Source organism: Equus quagga, chromosome 16 (assembly GCF_021613505.1).
Source record: "Equus quagga isolate Etosha38 chromosome 16, UCLA_HA_Equagga_1.0, whole genome shotgun sequence".
Classification (NCBI taxonomy): domain Eukaryota; kingdom Metazoa; phylum Chordata; class Mammalia; order Perissodactyla; family Equidae; genus Equus; species Equus quagga.
Genome location: NC_060282.1, coordinates 54,024,395 through 54,048,172, shown reverse-complemented (window position 1 = coordinate 54,048,172; position 23,778 = coordinate 54,024,395). Strand labels below are relative to the sequence as shown.

Here is a 23,778-nt window from a genome sequence, read left to right as displayed (position 1 = left end):
TGACTTTGAAGATGGCGGAAGGGGGTCATGAGCCAAGGATTCGGGGAGCCTCTGGAAACTGGAGAAGGCAAGGAAATGGATTCTACTCTAGAGCCTTCAAAAGGAACTTAGCCCTGCGAAATAGCCCAGGGAGACCCATGTCAGACTTCTAACCTAGAGAAAGTAAGATAATGAATTTGTCTTGGTTTAAGCCAGAAAATATGTGGTAATTTACAGAAGCAGTAGAAAAACAATACAATATTATATACTGTTACTGTATGTGTTTATTCATAATCAACGTATAATAATGGTTTTGATTTTTAAAACTTGGCCTAAATTTGACATTTGTAGTAGAAATGTATTGGTTATACTTATAAATCCCTTTCAGTCTTGATTAAAACAAACGTTATTACGCCTACTGACCACTAGTTGCCGTGTAGCATTACTCATTATCTTAAGACAAAGACGGTAACCGAGCTTGGACTGGGAAAACGTGGGCTCAAGAAAGGGTTGCCAGATAAACGTACAAGGTGCTTTGTTAAATCTGAATTTTAGATAAACATGAATAGTTTCTTTTAGTATAACTGCAAATATTTCATGGAACACGTTATTTGCTAAATCTGTAAACCCAGGGCAAGGTAACTTTTGTGACCCACGTCTCAGCACCAGTTTCGTACTTAAAATCGGAATAAGAACTCCTGTTTTATTGAGCTGTTAAATCCAAGTGAAAGTCAATCTCTTTATAAGTACTAAACTTTTCAAAAGAATGAGGGTTAAGACAAAAGAGTTTGGACCGGGCTCTCTGCCTATGGCTGGGGCCCTCGGCCGCCCCCAGGCGGGGGGCAGGGTTTCGAGATGTGGGGTCCACATGCCAGCCCCGCTCTGCTCTCTCTTCTGAGGAGCCAGCCAGGGTGCGGGGTCTGAGTCCCTAAAGGGAGCCTATATCGTCGGTCGCAAAGACTCCAGCTACCCACTCGGCACACGCCCCTTCTGAGCGCAACGCCCCTCGGCGGGCTGTTTGGGACTCTTCCGGCTTCCGGCTTCCGCCTTCCGGGCGGTCACGTGCCTCTGGTCACGTGACGGGCGCTCCTGTCATTCTGCGGCGGCCCGGCTTCCTTCTGCCTGTGCCGCCCTCAACGTCTCCTCGGTGGGGAAGGTCTTCACTTCCCAGCGCCCGGGTCTCCCGCCGCCGCTCGGGCCTCCGGACCGGGCAGGAGACGCCGACTTGGCTCTGACCAGGCGCCCCAGCCCGGCGGTGGCCCTGACGCCCCGGACCGCCGCAGCTCCCCGCCGCCTCTGGTGCGTTGTAGGGCCCCGAAGGTTCGCGAAGTCAGGCCGCTCTCCGCTTGTGTCGTCTTCGGCACCAGCCCGCGTGAGGCTACGCCTGCGGTTTCTCCAGCTTCCCTGGTGCGTGCCGGTTTTTCGGCGCTCTGCCCCTCCTGCCCTCCTCCGGTTCCGGGTTCCCAGATTCTTCTCTTCGGGCCTCGACTGGGTTTACGAGATTGCAGAGCCTGCCCCGCAGGGGCCAGGACGAGAGAGGGACGGGCAGGGGAGAGGAGGACAGATCGAGGGTATGCTTTCTTCAGGCTTAGGCCACGGCCCTGGCCTGCTGGAGGTTCGAGTTGTTCAGGGACCCAGGTCACTGCCCCGGGACATCTTCATCTACACCGCTGGGGCTGAGCCTGCTTGGTTCCAGGGTTCCAGCTTGGCCCGGACGGAGCCTGTTTCTGCCTGGGCCCTGCCAGTCCGCTTCGCTCTTGTTTGTTTAGGCAGCAAATCCTCAGATGTAGAGATTAAGTTCCAAACTGACGAAGGTCATTGGGATCCTGGGGTAGAATTTTGCGTATCGTTTTTAACTTCTCTGAGGCATAACTTTGAATTTATATTTTGTGAAAAGGAACCTGTATTTTGTGTCGTGATAAAATGAGGCTTAAACTATTATCTGTTAGTTTAGGAGTGAGAATTACTTAAAAGCTCATTATTGTAGGTTCTTGTCTACAGACCAGACTCCCATTGTTGGCTGTACCTAAATTGTAATTGGTATTTGTTTCAAAAATTTCTCCCAAAATTGATTTTGAAAATACTGTGAACTTTGGTTGAAAAAAGAAAGCTCTGTCTTAGAAATTACGTTGTTACTTTGGTTGGGCATTTTAATTTGAGTAATTTTAGAAAGGAATTTTACATTTTTCATATGTCACTTCAAAATGATGCTTAGTAAATGTAAATAAAATAATTGGTCCGACTTGTCTTATACAGGTTCTTATTTTTTCTCTTTCGGAAGAGGAAAGTTGATACCAGTTGTATACATTTAAAATACTTTACTATTTTGTATACCTGTTCTATTGAAACATGATTTCTGATGGCAATCTGAAATGGTTACTTTAAAAATCTTACTGCAATATTAGTGCCAATAATTTAAAAACCTTTCCTGGAAAAGTAGAAACCTATAGAGAACATTTTTATGGAGCAGTGCATAATTGAGCAAGATTTGAAACATAGTGATATTGATATTTACTGTTTAGGAGATTTAATATTTGAGTTGAATGCGTGGAGAGATTAAGGCGATGATGATATTAATAATAATAATAGTAGTAGTTGTTAAGAAATAATAACACCTGGTATTCTGGTTTTACCTTGCATCAAAATTGAAGATCTGTTGAGTAACATTCAGGACCCTAAAGTTTAGATGACCAAAATGGATATCCGGGGTGCAGTGGATGCTGCTGTTCCAACCAACATCATTGCTGCCAAGGCTGCAGAAGTTCGTGCGAACAAAGTGAACTGGCAGTCCTATCTTCAGTAAGTATTGATTTGCAGTGAATCATGGATAATCATGTGCTTTTGCATCAGACTTTTTCATGGTCATGCTTCTATGAGAGAAATGTGGAAAAAGACTTAAATGTGGAAGAAAACACTTCCTCCTTAGAATAATTAGCTGTCATAGGGTGACGGTGTAGTGTGGCGGAAACAGCTTGGGCTGTGGGCTGTGGGCTTTGGAGGGCAGAAAAGGATAGTGTACAAAGCCTGCCCGACTGGCTCAGTGTGCCTAGATGATCAGTGTGGGGACAGATGGCGTTGCAGAATGGCTCTTACTGCTAGTAGAAAGTGTAGATATTTGAGTTTCAAGACCTGGGTTTGGATTCTGGTTCTTCTTTCTACTAATTAGGCAAGTCCCTTAACTTCTCTGAGGTTCATTAAAGTAAGTGTGAAGTGAGGATACATATCCCACAGGATTGTTGCTGAAATAATGTATTTAAAGTGTTAGCACAGTTGAATACAAGCAGTCGTATGTTGAATACGCTGTGAATAAATTTTAGTTCTTTCTCCTTCCTTCTTCTTGTATCAGGATTTAGCATGCTGGTGTTCTGTATTTATCTGTAAAGTAAGTGTTCACTTATTCTTGACCATATTTTATCATATTGACTGTACTTCCTATTTGTTTATTTTGGTATATTTATAGCAGTGAATTATTAAGGAAATTCAGTTCAGATTTGCATATACATTTTGAAAACAAATTGAGGATCCTTAGTTTTATATATGGCAGTTTGTTTTAAGAGGAATATGCAGTACAGAAAAATGCTCCTTTTGTTTCTGTTAATTTAGTCAGTTATCAAACATTCATTGACCACCTTCCAAGTCTGAAGCATTTTTCCAGGCCTTGGGGCTACAAAAATATAAACTCATAATCGAGTAGGAAAGTCAGATGTATAAACAGATCATTTTAATTCAGTATAACTGTGATAGTAGAAAGGTACAGAGAAGGATGAGTGCACAGAAAAAGGCCAGCTGCTCCTACCTCCAGAAAGTTTTTCTGAAGGGGATGTTTCCTGAACTGCGCTTTAAAGGATGAGTGGTATTTAAACATGTGACAAGAAGGGAAAACTTTCCAAGTAGAACAGACTGTGAGCAAAGGCAGGGAATTAAAGACAGCATGCTCGGTGGGGAATAATGCATGTTTTGGAGGCAGCCAGTGGGAGAGCTGAGGCTGGAGAGGCAGCCATGAGCCAGTTGTGAAGGCCCTGGGCGCCAGTGGAAGGAGTTTGAACTTGATCCTATCAGTCAGTGCTTTTACAGCTGTTTCTTAAGCTGTGAAACCCGTGGTTCATGTGAAGTCTGGTAAGGAAGCTCAGCAGGTAAAACAGATGAAAATGATATAGTCAAGTGGAGGTAGGAGCGTTTGTCTTGCAACCCTCTTTTGAGACCATTCACCATCCTCTTTAGGATTCTGGGAGCCCAGTTTTTCTTTTTTTTTAAAAACCGCTGTCTTGAGGTATGATTGACATGCACAAAGCTGTACCTATTTAAGGTATACAACTTGATGAGTTTGGAAGTAAGTGTACACTCATGAAGCCATCACTACAATCTATGCTGTAAACATATTCGTCACCTCCAAAAGTGTCCTCTCCTTTCTTTATTTTATTTTACTTTATTTTGTGATAAGAACCCTTAATGTAAGGTCTACCCTCTTAGCAAATTTTTAAGTAGACAATACAGTACTGTTAACTATATGCCTTATGACGTGCAGTAGCTTTATAGGACTTAATTCATCTTGTCTAACTGAAACTTTAAATCCTCTGACTAACACCTCCTCATTTCTCCCTCCCCCCAACCCCTGGCAACCACTGTTGTACTCTCTGCTTCCATGAGTTTGACTCTTTTAGATTCTTCATATAAGTAGGATCATGTAATGTTTGTTCTTTTGTGTCTGGCTCATTTCACTTAGCAAAATGTCCTCCAGGTTCATCCATGTTGTTGCAAATGGCAAGATTTCCTTCTTTTTTCAGGATGAATAATATTCCATTTTATGTAAATATCACATTATCCATTTATCTGTTCACAGATGCTTAGGTTGTTTCCATTTCTTGGCTACTTTGAATAATGCTGCAGTAAATGTTGGAATGCAGCTGTCTCTTTGAGATTCTGATTTCTTTTCCTTTGGATATATACCCAGAAGTGGGATTTCTGGATCATATGGTAATTCTATTTTTAATTTTTTGAGGAGCCTCCACACTTTTTTCCGTAATGGCTTCACCACTTTACATTCCCACCAACAGTGTGCAAAAAGATTCCTTTTTCTGCACATCCTCACCAACACTTTTTATCTTTTGTTTTTTGATAATAGCCATCCTAACAGGTGTGAGGTGATATTTCGTTGTAGTTTTGATTTGCATTTTCCTCACTATTAGTGATATTGGGCACCTTTTTACATACCTGTCGGCTATTTGTATGTCTGTGGAGAAATGTCTGTTCGGATCCTTTGCCCATTTTTAATTGGGTTATTTGTTTTTTGCTGTTGAGTTGTAGGAGTTCCTTATATACTTTGGATATTAATCCTTTATCAGATATATGGTTTCCAGATATTTTCTTCCATACTGTAGGTTGCCTTTTCACCTTGTTGATTGTTCCCCTTGCTGTGCAGAAGCTTTTTCATTTGATATAATCTCATTTGTCTGATTTTGCTTTTGTTGCCTGTGCTTTGGTATCATATGCAAGAAATCATTGCTAAGGCCAATGTTAAGAAGGTTTCACTGTGTTTTCTTATAAGAGTTTTACACTTTCAGGTCTTATGTTTAAGTCTTTAATCCGTTTTGAGTGGATTATGGTGCGTGGTATAAGACAAGGGTCCAGTTTCATTGTTTTGCATGTTGCTGTGCAGTTTTCCAAAAGCATTTATTGAAGAGACTATCTTCTCCCCATTGTGTGTTTTTGTCATCCTTTTTGAAGATCAGTTGGTGGTATATGTGAGAGTTTGTTTCTGGGCTCAAGGAGCACATTTTTAAAATTACTGTTGTGGGTGTTGGAAACTGCTGACGTTTGTAGATGGGAGTTAAATGATCGGTTCCGTCTTTTGGTTGGCTTGCTCTGCCGACAGTGTACAGGGGGGATTTGTGGGTAACAAACCTAGAGCTAGGCAGAGGCTGTGGCAGTATTTGAGGATGTCGGAATGGAGACAGTTGGATAGATTTGAGAAAAGTCTTAGTGACTGGTTTGCTGTGTGGGGGCAAAGAAGAATCTAGGATGACTTCTGAATTCCCACTTTAAGGGGCTGGATTGTTGTGGGCCCACTGACTCAAGGGCAGAGGAGCAGGGACTTTCTGATGTTTTCTCTGTTCATTTATATCTGTGTAACTGTTTAAATCCCCCGTGAAATTAGGATTTCGACTCTGTTTCCTAATTTTAGTTCAGAGTGTGTTTAGACTAGAGGACAAGTAGTGTCGTGTTTATAAAGCCTAAACCTGTTTATAGCCTAAATGTGGTAACACTGTTATTGATCATAAGGCACTGACTGACTGGAAGAAGTTCTCCAGCATTGGCATCTGGAACATTTGTAGTTACAGGGAGATTTTTAATTCCTTTCTCTTCTGTTCCTCCTGTTCTAGGGCCTCCATACTGCATAAATTGTATTCTTCCTTTTTCCTTTTCTGTCCTTTTTTCTGTTGTTCATTGTACCAATTTCTTTTATAAAACCCCTCTACTGTGTATGTCTGTGCACACATGTTCACCAAATGCTAACTGTGTGCCTGGCGTTGAGCCTGTTGTGGAGACACTAGTGGGTAGGAAATGTGCGTCCCCTAAAAGAGCTTGCAGATTGTTGGAGGCTGGCGTGACACATGAATTGTCAGTGAATCTTGTATCACATCACATACTGATAAAACCTGTGAAACAGTCCCCCAAGGTCAAAAGGCCATTATACTTTATCCCTCACAAATTAATGTGTTATTATGAAAATACAATATTTTAAGAATCTGTTTATATTTGATTAAACTGTTTTTAATAACTCATATAGACAGTACATAAATGAAGGGGCGTGGCTATATTCCAGTCAAACTGGAATCCAGTAAAACTATATACTGAGGATATAAGAATCGTAAAATAACATCCTTTCTCTTGAGTTTAAAGTTTAATGAGGAAACAAACTTTTAAGTAAAAAATTAAGTAATAAATTGTGGTAAGCATTAAAGTGGAGATATGTGCAAAATTTTTCTCAGATGAGAAAAGGAGGGAGCAAACATTGGGAACATCTTCACAGGACACGTAATGATACATGTAGGCGTTGTCCATGCAGAGGAGCTGGGGGCTGTGGTGAAGGAAGCTCCAGGCGGGGAGCTGAGACATAGAAGAACATGCAGTACTTGGGGAGCTTCAGGTAGTTGGGTGTGAGCCACCCCAGCTGCTGCAGGCGAATTTGTGGCACCTTCATTCACCACTTTTGTAGACCAAAAACCGAGGAGTCATCTTGACTCTTCTCTTTCTCTTACAATCCTTATCTAGTCTGTTAACAAGTTCTGTTAACTCTACATCCAAAATACTTCCCAATCTGTCCACTTCCCTCTGGTTCCACTGCTGCTAACCTACGGCAAGCTATCCTCATCTCTCATACTCTCTTCTTACAGCCTCTTTCCTGGTGTCTCTGCTTTCACTGTTCCCCCATGGGAGCAGTTCTTTCCATAGCTGCGACAGTCATTTCAAAACTGTAAATCAGATCACACCACCCTGCTCACAACCATCTAGCTACTCTGCCCTTTTGGGTCTTTCTGATACAGCAAGCTTATTGCTACCCCAAGCTCCTTGGACTTACACTGCTGTCTCTCTGCAAATTCTCCCCTTAAATCATTTGGCACATTAACTCGCTTCATTCAGGTGTCTGTGCAGGCAACCTCAGAAAGGCCTTCTCTGTAATCCATCTAAAATATGTCCTTTCCTCTGTTGTCACTTTCTAGCTCCTTACCCAGCTTCAGTTTTTTTGGTAGCATTTACAGTCCTGTCATTATGATGTTATTTTTAAAAAAATCATTTATTTTTATGTTTGTGTATTTTCTCTTCTCCCCACTGAAATGCAAGCTCAAAGAGGGGTGTCTCATTCATTCATTGATGTGTCACCGATTCTTAAAGGTCCCTGGCACACAGTAGGTCCCCAATTAATATGGGCTGATTAAATCATGAATGAGTAGAGTACTTGTTGGGAAGTGGTGGAGAGGAGTGTTTGGAAAAGGAAGTAACATAGTACTTGGTAAGTAACATACTATTTCCCATTGTTTTCATTGCAATACTGTGACTTAAGCTTTTCTGTCCTTATATTAAAGATGAGGAGATAGCTGTTCAGATAGGTTAAGTAATATCTATATGCTCATATAGGTTTTAATTAGTCAATTGATTAAAAAGATTTTTATTGAATGCCTCTGCCTAAGTGCTAGGTAGAACTGCCATTTAAGTCACAGCCTGACCGATATGAAACGAGTAATATGATGAGATGTGTGCTTGAGAAAGCTATCTCATAGTAGGTAAGAGGGATGTGGAGGGGGGTTGGATTGGAGACTGGAAAACCTGTTGGTGGATTGTTACTGTAGGACTGAGCTACTCCAGAGGCAGGGAAGTTGAGAGGAGGGTGATATTAGGTGGAAGAATTGTTAAGACTGGTGTGTGATTGATTGTGGGCCGTTAGAGAAGAGACCAGAATCCCTAACCTCCTAGATTATGGGACTGTCGAAGGAAGACTCAGAGACAAAAGAATTTAAACAATGAAAGAAAAAGTTACTTGGAACAAATGCAAGGGTGTCAGACTTCAGGAGGAATGGTTTGCCAGGTAAAAAAAACACAATTATTTGAATGGAAAAGAAAGCTGCAGAATTATAAGATTACCAAGTGTAACCTTTGTTGTATGCTTTCTTCATGGTGGAAAAACTGTGACTTTTCCACATGATTATCCTATTTACAAAGGTTATGACATGCTTACTACACTTCTGCATAGCAAAATTTAGGGGTTAAATTGTTTTAGCTAGGGAGTCCAGATTTATGAAAAAAAGATTTCATTTGTTTTGGGATCAGAACCAGACAGAATGACCTTGTTATCCTGGTTTAGCCCTGGGTGCAGAGTGCATTTTCTCCTGACTGGTATGTGAAGTGCTTAGCTGCAGTTGAAACGGGGCAGAGTGTCCATTTTTGCTTCCATTGTCCCATTACCCAGGCTGGGGATGGAGTGTGCGGGGATATACATTAATGATCTCAGTTCTGCTCCTGTGGGGTCTGGAGTGCCTCCATGATCTGTGGGAGGAGAGGACCCCTACACACATGAGAGTGGGGACTGTGGGAGTTAACTTACCAGTGGAGAGGGTAGAGGAGAGCGCTCAGGGAGAACCACAGAGAAGGAGATGAAGAGCGCCGCCCACAGAACCTGAGGCACAGGGAAGGGGATGAGGAGTAGGTGAGAGCACCGAAGAGGAGTGGCCTGAAGGGGACGAGAAGAATTTGGAAGCTAAGGAAGAGAGAGAGTGTTAAGAAATGCCTACATTGTCTCTTCCCTCGGAGATCTAGAAAAACAAGTACTGAAAATTCTCCTTTGGGTTGTTAAGGAAGGGATCCTTGGAAAAAGTGTGTGAGAATAGTTAAAAAAAAAAAAGTAATGTTAAAAAAAAAAGCGTATATGAAAACAAAGTTACAGTGCTTAAAACTGTGGAACTGATACAAGATAGAACAGTGGATTACAAAATCCAAAAGTAGATTAGAAGTGTCTAGAAAAACTTGGTATGTAGTAATAGTATATATAAAAGGCAGAAGGGATAAAGTAAAACGCTGAGATTTTGAATACGTAAAAGTTGAAATCTTCTTTGGAGGAAGGTGGGGTTGTGGGTAGGTGTGGCAGGGAGTGTGAAAGTTCAGCTCCCGTGTCTTGGGGAGGGGATGGCTCTGAGTACCTTGCCTTCTCAGCCTCTCCTGTGCGCTCAGGGAAAGCTGTCCTCTTTGGGAATTTGCCTGAACCCTGGCTGGGCTCTTTCCCTTCCATGTCGTGTGTTCCTCACTCCATCTGTGGTCTCTCCTGTGAGCACTTCCTTCATAAATCACCTGTATACCAATCCTCATCTCAAGGCCTGCCACTGGGAACCTGATCCAAGACAGCTCTGAGAAGGGACCATACTTCTGTAATGATGCATAGTGGGAAAGCTGCTTCAGATTCAGTGTTTTCCTGGTTTTACCAGCTTCTCACCCAAAGGGGAAGGGGGTGGATGGGGAAGGGCAGCTTCTTAAAATACTGAGTTAAGAAAATATATTGATGCTGTTTGAATGACAAAGCATATTTTTTTTCAGTGCATTTTTCAAAGCATGTTTTCATTTTCAACTTTCATTTACTCTGTGCTTATATACACCAAGTGCTTTTTCTTATATTTTTTCTCATAACCACTCAGTGGAATAGGCCAGGTAGTATTATAATTGCCATTTTATTGGTGTGGAAAATAGCTATCAGAGGGATAGTGACCTGCCAAAGTTTCACAACTGGAGTTGAAACTCCTCCTCATGTTAATTCACGTTGTATACTTTTCCCACCATAATGATGGTCTGAAAGAGTTGATGTGTATCCTGAAGTGCTCAGTCTCACACTGTTCTAGTGACAGGTCTTTTCACAAGGAAGGGTCCGACAGGAGGTTTGCTGTGACGGATGAGTCCTTTTTGAGTGGAGCAGTTGGGAAGTCAAGTCAGGTAGAAAGGGAAGGTACAGGTTCAGTTGTGATGATGCTGAATTTGATATGTGAAATTCACACAGGATAGTGTGGGGTGTTTGCTGAGAGGATGGGAGATCAGGATGGAGAGTTTATTTTCTTAGAGAGGGGGTGGATCACATTTTTATGAGTGGAGGGAAAGAATATGCTGGAGAAAATCATCATAGAAATTCATATAAAGTGGGTTTAGTCTTGATGGTTTAGAAAGCCAAGTAAATTGTCTTGGCAGGGGGAATAAAGGAGAGACTTCAGATAGTGCTAAGAGATGACTTTTTATTCAGTGCTTACTTGGGCCAGGCACTGCGCTAACCATCTTATGTGAATTACTTATTTTCTTATGTTCTTATTTTCTTTGTTTTACTTATATGTGAATTATTTAATTTCTTCCTCAGTTCAACCCATTAAAGGCAATATGGTTATTCCCATTTTGGAGATAAATTAACTAAGGTCCAGAGAGGGCGCATGATCAGTGAGTGGTGAAGCTAAGCTTTCACCTCAGGTCCGTCTGATAATAGGACTTGTGTGTCAACCCTAGAGTTGTGTGTCAACTACCACAGAGAGAGGAGAAAGACTGGGAATCTCTATATCACTTGCTCACAGTGGCTGTTCAACTCTTATTCTTACCTTCTAGGGGGCAGATGATTTCTGCTGAGGATTGTGAATTCATTCAAAGGTTTGAAATGAAAAGAAGTCCTGAAGAGAAGCAAGAGATGCTTCAAACTGAAGGCACTCAGGTGATCGATATAAACATATGTCATGAACACCTTCCTGTATCATTAAAAACTCTAGAAAAAATTTTTAATGGCTATGTGATATTCCGTTGTAGGTATGCATCATAAGTTCAGAATCTTTTTTTATTTGAAATCATTTGACTAATTTCCAGTTTTCTTTGTTAATTTTGGATAAAATGTTTTATCGAGTGTGTTTATTTCTCCCTCCTTTTCTGCATTTGTGAAAATCCTTTTAGATTAGATTCCTAGAAGGGAAATTACTGTTTGAAAGTATATGATGTTTTTAAAGTTGCTTAACTTTCTTTTAGAATTTTTTTTCCACTTTGTATTCTCATTAGAGTAAGATGCAATTCTGCTTTCCATCAGATTTTCTGATATGGAGTCATGATTGGCTAAAAGAGCCCATATACAACTCAATCTGATTCTCAGCAATCCTGGGAAATTGGGGAAGAAACATTATTGGCTCCAGTTTTTGTTGAATCCCAGAGCGACTGTCACGTAGTTGATAAGTTGTGGAATGGGGACAGCAAAGCCTTGGGATTCCAGTCTGCAGTACTCTTGTTGGTCTAGTGTTCTGCTTCCCAGTAAATGCAGGAAAAAAATTCAAAAGTGATAATAAGTTTTGATTGTCTGTATAACTTAATTTTTATGTCGTCATGAGTAGTCAAGAGTTGATAGTAGCTAGGTCTATTTGAAAGTAGTAAACATTTTGAAATTGATCACCAAAAGTGATCAAATATCTGGTGCAAGTCATAGCATGGTCCTCCCATATTTCATCACTATATTTGTAAAAGGTGTACATTTTCCATAATTGAAATCTGTTGGTTAATAGTGTTTGTATCCTAGTTTGTGCAAGAGAAATAATATTTTACTGATATTCCATTAAAATGTTGTATTTGCAGTTGATAACAATAATTAACATTAATTTCATTTTTTTCTAGTGTGCCAAAACATTTATAAATCTGATGACTCATATCTCCAAAGAACAGACAGTTCAGTATATACTAACTATGGTTGATGATATGTTGCAGGTAGGTTTATTCTTTACTTAATACATTTAGTGACTTCATCTTTTTGTGTACTACACAGTAACAGCATTTTTGTCAGGTTTCACTTAAAGCATTGCTTCTCTTTAGAGTGTAATAATATATTTTTCTTCATTATGTGAATTGTAATTTGCTAATAGTGATAAAAATGGGAATGTCCACTCACAGACTATTTTCTTTTTATCAGTATGTCAACTAATCAATCTGTATTTTTTCCACAATACCTCAGAATTCTTTGTTGAACACCAGCAATTTTTGGTGAATCACCTGGGCTTTCTGGATGCTCAGGGTACTGATGTGGCTCCTTCTCTTTCAGTCATTCAGCAGGTTTCAGTGCCCCTGTGTTCCAGGCCAGTGCCATGCACTTGGGGGTTCACTGCTGAATTTAGGCGAGGTGCTTGCCCTCAAAAGTCTTGTCTCTCTGGGGAACATTTTGCCTATCATCTAAGACTTTTCTAGTTGCATAAAGTTTCTATTTACTGTTAAACGCAGAGGGGCCTCCTTTATTCACAATTTTTTATTTTACACCAGAGTATAATCTAGAGTTAGATTGTTGGTATATAGAGCAGTTCTTGTTGAAACAGGCTGTCTGGCTGCTAAATCCAATGTCTGTCTCCATGTCTTAGGAAAAGTGTCAGTCTGGCTGCTTGGGGGGCATTGTTCTGTCAGTTTACAAGGAAAAACATTTATTCATGGCCTTCTGTGTGCCAAATACAGTGCTAATTATTATTGAGGATACAAAGGTTCGGAAGAATGGTGCTGTCTACGTAGGGGCCATCATATCATTTACAGGAATGTAGTGATTTTGCTGTGTGAGTAAGGATAATATCCAGCCTGGGCTGATGGAAGCCTGTCTGAGAATGATCTTGGTCTTAGCACTTTTTCCTTTAAAAAAGTAAAGTTAAGAAAAATGGGGAGTCTTGTGGTCGGTCTGCCTTGGTTATCCTAGTTATTATATGGGACTACACCTAGAATGAGGAGGCTATGAGTTGGCGTGCAAATCTTGGTTTTATTTATATGTAAACATACACACAATACACACAACACACAAATATCCTCAATTTTTATACACATCCACATATCTGTAAATTAAAAACCATGCCTTCACACTCTCTCCAGTGTCATTTCAGCTCAACACCACAGAGTTCATTGTAGTCTCCCTTTTCCATATTTGTAACTGTCTTGTGATAGTGAGATTGTGAGCTCCTCTTAGCCTCTATTTACTTGTTTGTTTTTCCTTATGATACAAAGAAAGTGGTGTCAGCATTGCTGACCCTACAACCATGAACACAGCCCTTTACTTGGAGCTCAGTGTTCATTTGCAGTGCTTGCTCTTCAACTGAGGGGAGCTGGTCAGACCATTATGTTCATGTTTTTCTCAGAGTGCTTATATTATTTTTCTTGAAATACAGTTAGATTCATTTGTTTTGTTTGTATTATACACTAGGTTTTTTTCCTCATCCTTGTTGACTTTATTTTATTATTTTTGATTATGTAAAAGATTAACATCCTTCCAGAAGTCAAAACTATACAGTAAGGTATACTCAGAGAAATTTTAACCCCCATCCAATCCCTTGTACCCTGTTTCTACCCACCTCTTATAGATAACCAGTATCATAGATTTCTGGTTTATTATTCTTGTTTTTCTTTTTGCAAAAATAGGCAGGTTCATGTGTATTTTCTTATTTCCCCCTCTTTTATATAAAATATATACTCTGAGAAGAAGGACTTTATCCACATTCTCTTAAAGATTTGTAACTTGGGTACCTGGGACAATAATGGCTGGAGGTTTGTTTTTAAGCAGGAATTGAAACCGCAAAAGACTAGTTGAGGAAGGTGGATTTTAAATTTATTTAAAACATATGAAATAGTTTCTGCTTTTTCTGTATGTAGAGTACTTTGTTCATTTATGCGTTCAACGAGAATAACAGTTTTAACTTTGGAAATAATCCGCCAGTGGAGTTAATGATGGTCAACCTGAATTTTGAGTCCTTGGCTAAAGTTATTATCACAACTGTTTCAATTGTTATTCTAAGCTATAATGATTCGTTATGTAAGGAGATGACAGTCTATTCCTCAAACAGGTGACTGTTAGCATAGACCAAAATTAAAATCAGTGTATTTAAGAAGAATTAAATGTTGATATGAAAATTAAAATTATTGTTTATATTGTTGTACTTTTACCAAATATTGCTATTTAGCAACCATATTCACTTAGTGAACCAGAAAGTGGATTTCAGCCAGTGATATGCAGAGAACTTTAGGTGAGAGGTAGAGCTTGCATGATTTGAACTAATAATTAATTGTTCCTCAAATCCTTTATCTACCTGTTAGTGTGATATGCTGTTTTTTTGCTGTCTTTACCTGCCCTGATTTTTCTATCATAATATGCTAGGAGTAACCTTGAACACTTGAGGTTTGTCAAATTTCCTCTTTCCCTTGCTTGCTTGTAAGTAGCTTGATGTGCTTCCTGTTGATCCTTCCTTCCAGAGATAATGTGTGATCTTTCCGCCCCTCCTGGTATTTTTCAGGCTGAGAAGTGGTGTAACTTAGAGTGTTACATCTTGCAGGGCTGGGATCTGGCTATCTTGGTTCGCTTAGTTTAAACTAATCATAATAATTAAAGGTGATTTTATTTTTAAAATACCTATCCCTGCCCCCATCCCCACCCTCTGTCTCATAGTAATAATGACATAGAGACAGATCTCATACACACTGGAAAAAGAAAACATATTGATTGATGCAACATAAAATGAAAGGTTGAGAAGCAGTGCACAATTGTTACATGTTTTAGGAAAATGCATTCCAATTAGTGATATTTCTTTCTTTTTTTTTTTTTAGGAAAATCACCAGCGTGTTAGCATTTTCTTTGACTATGCTAAACGTAGCAAGAACACTGCCTGGTCCTACTTTCTGCCAATGTTGAATCGCCAGGATCTCTTTACTGTTCATATGGTAAATTTTGAATTGATCAAGTTTCTGATTTAGGGAGGGAACACACCCAGGCCATTTTAGACTTGGTAACCCCCAGTTCCCAGAGGAGTAACTGTTGTGATGTTAACTTTTCAAAGCAGTGTTTTTGGTGTTTAGTAACGTGGGGATTTTGGGAAGTCAGAGGAGGTAGGGTTGCTCTGATACAAAGTCTTACAGAGTATCTGATGAGTTCATCAGCATAAAGCCTTTGGTAAATTCACACATGCAAGCTGCTTTAGATTGTCTATGATAGGATTAACCATATTTTACAATAGAAATTAAATATTGCTTTGAAGCAGCTACTGTGTTTAATTTTTATTTTAGTAAGTATTTACTTAATTGCTTTTTAATACCTTAAATAGACTCCTGTTTTAAGCTTAGCCTGAAAGGCTATCTTTGGACGTCTTAACACTGAACAGTTTTTTATAGAGTATGAAGAAGGTATGAGAGGATGGTTGAGACAATAAATCTTTGTTCATGCATTTGCTGTTCGCAGTGTGGAGTAGGCTACATGGGGGGAGCTCCTGAGGCTGCTCATTTCAATAGATGTCTTTAAATTTTTCAAATCAAAAACCATTGTTAGTGAAACATTTTTGAGTATGTGTGCTCTCTCTCTTTTGCCATATATATCTGTATTCATTTATGTACTAGTGTATTCACATAGTGTATATATTTATAAAAAGAGAAATGAAAAACTAAACTGTGTAAAATAAACTCATGAAATAAGCTGTGTTTTAAAACCCAATAATATATTTTCTTCTTTCAAATTGGAAAGGCTTGTTTTCACTGTCTGGAGACATGGTTTAAACGTCTTCCTAATTTTGATGGTTTTGAAATAAAATTGACATATATTAAAGACCAAATATGCAGTTAGGGTAAGACTCATCATTATTAATTGTGTAGCCAAATCTATGTTTTAATTTCCTTATGATTTCGGTTACTTTTGGCTAATCTTTCAAATTTTGAGAGCCAGATTATCATTGGTTTACCATGTGCTGATGAAGAGCTTATGCTAGGAGTGGAAACATCAAGTCTCATGGTCCTTTGTCTTTTCCAGTTTGCTTATGCTTACGTTGCTGATGGTGTTTTCAAGCCCTGGTTTCCTTACAGGAATCCTTTCAAGTCATCTGTCTATTTTGTGGAGGTTAGATCAGCTTAAACTAGATAATATATCTGTAAACTCACTTAGATGGGCACATGAAAATGTCCATATATCACAACTCAGTGAGTGAGTCATAGTGCTGCTCTTAGCCCTTCGTGGTGTAGAATTCCAAGTATGCCATGACACTTGAGTGCCTGACATACTGACCTTGAAAGTGTGCCTCTGTCACCTGGCCCAGCTCTATCTAAGTATAAGCACAAACATCAGCCACCAGCACAGGAATTATTTTTGGGTTGGCTAACCTCAGCCTTCTGTATTCTACTTGGATTAATAATTGCTGAATAGTTGGAGGTTTGAACCACTGACTTGCTTTCAGAAAGTACTGAAAGAATAGTAAATTGGGTTTGTTTGTGGAGAAATAGTATTTTATACTATGTATCTTGTGTGTGTGTATATATATTTGTCCGGATTTATTAGGTATAATTGACAAATAAAATTGTAAGGTATTTAAAGTGTACAGTGTGATGATTTGATATATGTATACTTATACTGCCTATTTAATAAAAAAATTCATTAGTTTTACAGCTTGAAGAAAATTGAGAAATCTTTGAGGAGAAAAGGGTATTTGTTCATATCGAGAGAGATGGCTATTTAATAACCAAGATATATTTTATACCAAGATACAGATTTTTAAGTGTGAGAACTCTCAAGGGGCTGGGAGTGAGTGAGGTAGTGGCTGGCACTTTATTGTGGAGATTGCTCAGAACTCTGGCAAGTAAAAGTCTGCCTCTAAGAAAGATTTTTGTCTTCTTTTGTTTTTTGCTGGTCTTACGATGAATCTCAATCTTACTTTTCTTTTTGTTGAGCAAGATTGTCACTGAGCTAACATCTGTACCAGTCTTCCTCTATTTTATATGTGGGACGCCACCACAGCATGGCTTGAGGAGCAGTGTGTAGGTCTGCGCCTGGGATCTGAACCCGTGCATCCTGGGCTACCAAAGCAGAGTGCATGAACTTAATCACTACACCACCGGGCCAGCCCCCTAATCTTACTTTTGAAACTCAAAATGATAAGGGAATGTCATGAAATTCTTAAAACACAAGTAATTTATCTCACTTTAATGGAAATGTTTAAAAATACATTTTGACTGTATTTCAAAATATGTCTTGAAAAATGAAATGTAAACTATTATTTTTGGAGGAGTTGAGTGTTAAAAAATCATGCAGTAAAATGATTACAAGTCCTGGTTTTTAAGGTATGTGATGTGATTTTTAGGATCAATGTAGTATTCAAATGTATTTCTTATTTTTCAGGCAGCAAGAATTATTGCCAAGTTAGCAGCTTGGGGAAAAGAATTGATGGAAGGCAGTGATTTAAATTACTATTTCAATTGGATAAAAACTCAACTGAGTTCACAGGTAAAAGACATTTCTTTTAGTGTCTTTGAAACGAATGTAACAACCATGTTCTCTTAAGCTATTTATGGTGATTATGTGAAATTACAAAAAAAGTTACATTAAAGTAACGCCATTTTGAACTTGATAAATAACCAAACTACTTTTAGGTTTGATAATGTGCTTCACTTTTTCTCTTTTGGTGGCTTCAACTCAAACCTTTCTGTCTTTCTGCCATTTGGGATTTTCCATTCATGCTTTTCAGTGGGCAGGGAGTGTCTTCCTTCCATGTGGCTGCCAGGATCACATAGGTTGGAGAATTGAAAGGAACCACACAACTCCGAAGAGCAGACTCGTGTCAGCCCTACGAGAAAGGGACAGGAGCCCTGCGGCAGGGCACGGAGTGCAGGCAGGCTTCAGTGCTCAGACACTTGGAGGTGTAGCTCCCGTGTCTGCCTTGGGACTCTGAACCACTGAGATTTGTGTGAGAAATTTTGGTTTTGGGGGCTCCAAAAGTTTCCAGTGGGATCTTTTATGCCCTTCTGGTCACATAACCAGACCTCACTTTCTAACCAGTTACACCAATAAACAAAATGGCGTTAGCTGCTGTCAGAGGAGTTTCAAACTGAAAACAGCACATTATAGATTATTGGTCAAGCCATTTATCCTTATTTTGGCCAAGAGTCTGTACCAGGCTTCTAGGTGCCCCTAGGTAAGCCTGGAGCTGCGAGTCCAGCTGTGGGATAACTGTGTCACATAGTGGCTCCTTCTAAGGATTTTGCTGTATCATTGTGGGATTGAACATTTAGGCTTAAGGTTAAATATGAAGCCTGCTTGTTGGTCTTTTTGGTCGCTTTCAGGCCTCTTTAGCTCTGCTTCTCCATGGAGGAAAATAGCTTGCTGGTTTAATGGTTGGAAAGATGGCAAGATTTCTCTTTTTGTCTTCATGGTTCCCTAGAACAGGGCAAAAGACTGGACGTTTATGATAGCCCAGTGGAGTGTTTGTTTCTTTTAGGCTTCCAGTGACTAAGTATTAGGTAGTAAGAGGGAGACTTGGTGGGAATGACCTTCAGAAAAGGAGTGAAGTGAAGGTGGGTGGGAGAAGAGTATTCTGGGGGAGAAAGGGTAGAAGAGACTGAGATTTTGGTGTGGGGATGGGGGTGACATGGAGGAATGGGACCAGGAGAAGTAATATTGGTAGTTACTGTGTTGTCAATGTTAGATTACAAATAAATGTCTACTTGAAATACATTTTTGGAAAGTTGTAGTTTAGATTTCAGATGACTTTGTTATGTAAATAGATTTTAATTTGAAGCGTAAGAGAGACACATGACATTTCTACTTAGATTTATTTTTTTGTCTTATTGCCTATGTTTGTGGGGGAAGCCTAATTGCCTTTTATATTTGGATAAGGACATTTTGGTGTATCTTGAACAAAATTATTTTTTTTATCAATAGCATAAATTTTAACACTTTTTGGCTTAGGTTTTAAAAGTATTTTTATAAGGGCCACAAATTTGCATATTTTACTGAGTTTGTGAGATATTTCAGAATCAGGATATTTAGAACATGAAAAACAGGTGTGTGAAGATGAGATTTTAGATTTCTAAATGTGTATCATTTAGGATCAAATGCTTAGTTAAATAGGTAACATCCCCTTTTCTTTTCTGTTTCGAAATTAGTTCTTCCTTTGAACAAATTTCATTCTGCTTTAGTGTTAGCTTTATTGTATAGTGGTAATGAGGCTCTGTTGTAGCTGGATTCATACCGTGAAAATTGGTAGGAAAGATTTTATACTTGTAGTTTGCCACTAACGTTTTGGGTTGTTTCATCTTAGACTTTTCCTCATAGGAATAACATTTATATTGTGCCTCACAGGTGATTTGTCGCTTTGGGAATGATTGACTATGGTCGTAACCTTGTCCAGCAGTTGGGGGCAATATTTCTGTCATCACTAGTGAAGGTGAATATTTCAGTGTCTAGAACAGTGGTCATTAGAATTGAGCTTCTTGATGTTAGATAAATGCTCTTAAAGACTTTTCTCTACCTTACTAGTGCCCTTTTGATCACTGAGTCTTTGGCTTTGTTTAGCTATGGTATGGCATTTCTGCTTTGAAGTTCTTCTGACACAGGATATCTTTTCAGGGTGCCCAGGCCCAGTCTGGCTTTGCTTCTCGGAGTTGGATCACTGCTTCTGCTGGGCTCTGGATTGCACTGTCTGTCTCGCTGTGGGAAGACACTTTCTTCCATAGCCTTTTATCAGGATTAAATCACAGACTTCTTGTTAAAGAATGAAACAGAGGATTATTTGGGATTTTATTTGCTACTTTGCTTAAACGTCACATGATAGCGCTATATCTGGAATTTCCGGTCTCCTTTTCTCTGTCATAAATGTGTTCTCCCTTAGAAAAAGGACCACAATTTTGTGATTCTAATGAAAATAAACTTTCAAAAGTCCAAGTTAGCTGCAAGTTTGAATCTTTTGTTCTTTGACTTGGAGTGACATTTACGAGCCTTTTTTGATAAAGTGTTGTACTTGGGTTATAGGGGCTCACGCCTGACACTTAGATAATAGCTATTGAAAAAAACAGAATAAAAATTTCCTTTCAGAAATTCTTTATCACTTTTCTCTTGCATATTCAGCCTCTGACTTTCTATCTTAAGTTTTCTTTGGTCATTTCTATAGAACACGTGAGATTTTGATTTTAATTGTAACTTGTTAGCATTGTTATGGGTAACCAAATTTTAAGTTCCATGTAGTATCTTCCCATCCTCAGGCACCTATTTCAAAAGCTTTGTCACAGAATATAGTGTAGATGGTTCCACGTAAGACAGTCATCTTATTGGAGAAACAATGCAGTAAGTAAATCCTGAGACTTGGATATTTGCACCAGCCTCACTTATGAAATGTAACTGGAGCTTAGTATTCAGTTTATTATTGTTCCATTTTTAATAATTTATTGATTAAGATAATATCTGGAAGAGTGTAATGATATTTAGAATATTTCATATCATCCCTATGCTTTTTATTAATTGATGATATTCCATTAAGTAGGATTAGGAAAAAAATTATAAAATTTGCTTAGCTCCCTTTCATAGGCTGATAAATTAGGATAAAGTTAAAAACAAAACTAAGTAATAAGTTATTTATTTTGTAATAGAAACTGCGTGGTAGCGGTGTTGCTGTTGAAACAGGAACAGTCTCTTCAAGTGATGTAAGTACATTCCTTCTTAATTCACTGGCCTCCTAATACCCTGAAAATAAGTTATTTTGAGTAATAGACCTTTAAAATTTTGGAGATGTTTACAAGTTCCCCAAATGTAAATCCGTGGATTTGGTATCACCTCCAGTGAGGTTAATGGTATTGTACAAACTATGTATGAATAGACGTGGTCCGCAGTGATCACTTTTTCTCTTGGTAGGCATGAGCCTTGCTCTCCCCTGTTGCTCTTCATCCCGGCCACTTTGTCTCAGAGCTGAGAATCAAAGCAAGAGTCTGAATTCAGGTGTACAGCTGGAGCAAATAATCACCAAGTTACTCTCTAAGCTTCAGTTTGATAAACTACTATCTGTCTAACAGATACATGAATACTGTGTCAGGCAGTTGAAAACAGTTCGGTTACCTGATGGTGCTAAAACTCATTGCTTGCACTGTGTTGCTCAAGGCTTTATGTGGGGCTACTTGGAGGCCAGAAACACCCCCCTCCCTTTTTTGGTCAGTTTCTCCCCACATTTTTGTCGGACTGAAAGGTTAAAGGTTAAAACTAATCATGTCTCCCCAAGTTCCTTTCTTAGAATTATCTTGCCCATTTGAGAATAGTTTAACTTTGTTAAATAGCTCAAGAACTAACAGTAAGTTTGGACAAGTAAAGGTTGTCATGATTGGAGCCAGTTGAGAGAAAGGGAACAAAAAAAGAAATGTAGGTGAGGTGCGTCTAGCTTCATTTGTTGGAAATATCTCTGGGAAACTGGAAAGCATAGTTAGAGGATAGTGTCTACAACCTGCCTGCAGCACACCTAAATGAAGCTCTGTAGAATCCATTTAATGTCCGTATTGGTTACCAGTACCTCCGTAATCTGCATGGAACATACCTGTCTGTATGCCCTGAATCTAGATGGCAGCAGAACTCATTTTCAAAGCCAAGAGCCAGGCTTCTCTTGAGGCATCGGTTGGAGGAATTGACAAACTGTGTTAGGCTAGAAAATGGCTATTAGCCTTCTGAAATGTAGTCAAAACAAGGCGTGTAGAACTAGATGAGCTATCTTGGGACCCAGTAGGGGAAGGAGGTGGTGGCTTAGGGGTCTAGATACTCAACCATAAGCGGATGTTTAAACTAGGAATGTTTATTTTATGTGACTTGAGTTTCTACCAGTTTGACATTTTGAAAAATTGTTTATTTCTTATATTTGACTTATTGGTAAATTTTTTAAAAGATATTTTCAGAATCATACGTCTTATAAACTTAATTAACTGGTTAGTTAAAGTGTTTGTAAGTTATTAAAGCTTGCATAATGAGGTGCAAGCTCTGGTGACATGACATTCTTATTTTGCTCCCTTCTGTCCACTGTATTGGAAAAGCGAAACTGATTAATTGAATTGGCGGTGCGTTAGTTAAAGTGGTTTATCTGGTAGACTCATACATACACAATCAAAACAGAATGTGCATCTGGTGAGTGAGGGACAGATGGCCTTTGGTTTCCCACCCTATTCCCTTTAATGCCCTTCAAACCTGAACATACTTTCTGTCTCTTCCTGAGGGTTGTTACTTTTTCAGATGGCTAATAACTTGGAAAGCAGACTTTAGTAAGTTGAGAGTAGGATGTTTGCTGTCCTTCTGATACTTATATTTTAATAGGGGAATCTGAATTGGTAACTCATATTTATTGAGCACTTACCCTGTGCCTGGCACTGTTTTGCTCTTTTTCCATTTACATCTCCTTGAATATTCACACTCCCTTCTTAACAGCAGTCTTACTATGAGCCATGTTTTATGAATAAAAGCAATGAGCCCAAGCAGAAAGGCACACCAGCTTGCCTAAGGTGATACAGCTAATGAGTGGCAAAAACCCCAAAGAAATGAATTGCTTATTAAGAGAATTACTGTTGAGGCAGCTGAACTGGGATTGGATCTTTAGGCATTCCCAAAGTTGCATAGCCTACTCAGACTTAGAAATATTGATATTATATCTTAAAATCCCTAAAGGATTTTAAAAACCTAAAGGTTTTCAGAGAGCATAGAAAAGCAGTTTGGTAAACTGCATTACATGGTATTGCCACTGGATGTCAGTATAAAACAAACAAAAGTTTTACACTGCAAACTGAGAAATAAACGTGATCCGACAGGCTTAACTTTTAAAATGGCTGTGGAAACATCATAATATGTTATGAGTGGATCATTACAAACATTTTTATTTAAATGACATTACACAAATGGAATTTCCTTAAAATGCATTACATTGTCTGCCTAAATATGAAAATAATAAATGACATCGAGTTATATGGGTTTACCTTAAACTGTTCCTTTCTTTACTGGCTGTCAAATGTGAATTATCAACCTTCTGTTCTTCTAAGGAAGCTGCACAGCCTTGGAAGTTGATTCTTGTGCTGATGCCCTTTCAAAAAGAGGAATACTGTGCTCTCTCACGAACTTTGGAGGATTTAGAAAGAATCTGGGGATTTTTTGTTTCTTTCTTTGGTTTCTTTTTCCTCTGCTCAGCTTCGTTTTTACATATGTGTAGGGGAACAAGGTGACTCCTAGCTCTTGCACTTGATCGTGTCCTGCTCTTTGGTTATTTTTGTTGTAGATCCAGTCCAGCATTAGTTATTGCTGGATGAACATTGTTTCACTGACAGTAAGTAGCTTAAGTTGGCAGGCTCTCCTGTTGCTTATTTTATCTTGCATTTAATGTTCTGGAGCAGTTCTGTCCTATGGAGCTTTCCATGATGATGGAAATGTTCTGTACATCTATACTGTCTGTCCTGGTAGCCATTAGCTACATGTGGCTGTTGAACACTTGCACTTGTGAATTTTCAGTTTTATTTAGTTTTTTTTTTTTT

The 23,778-nt window shown here is 39.0% G+C and overlaps 1 protein-coding gene across 3 annotated transcripts in view; it reads left to right on the top strand.

Moving 5' to 3' along the window:
• The first annotated feature begins 1,053 nt into the window (after positions 1-1,053).
• ATP6V1H (ATPase H+ transporting V1 subunit H) overlaps positions 1,054-23,778 on the top strand; it is a 122,579-nt gene continuing 99,854 nt past the window's right edge. Inside the window, exons 1-7 of one of the 3 annotated variants that reach the window (XM_046642403.1) lie at positions 1,054-1,278; positions 2,631-2,778; positions 11,104-11,206; positions 12,145-12,234; positions 15,091-15,204; positions 17,639-17,743; positions 20,881-20,934. In XM_046642403.1, coding sequence (XP_046498359.1) covers positions 2,666-2,778; positions 11,104-11,206; positions 12,145-12,234; positions 15,091-15,204; positions 17,639-17,743; positions 20,881-20,934 — 579 coding nt within the window. In that variant the 5' untranslated portion in view covers positions 1,054-1,278; positions 2,631-2,665. Of the gene's footprint in view, positions 1,387-2,630; positions 2,779-11,103; positions 11,207-12,144; positions 12,235-15,090; positions 15,205-17,638; positions 17,744-20,880; positions 20,935-23,778 lie in introns of all 3 variants that reach the window. The other 2 variants (XM_046642402.1, XM_046642404.1) reach the window with 2 other exon arrangements.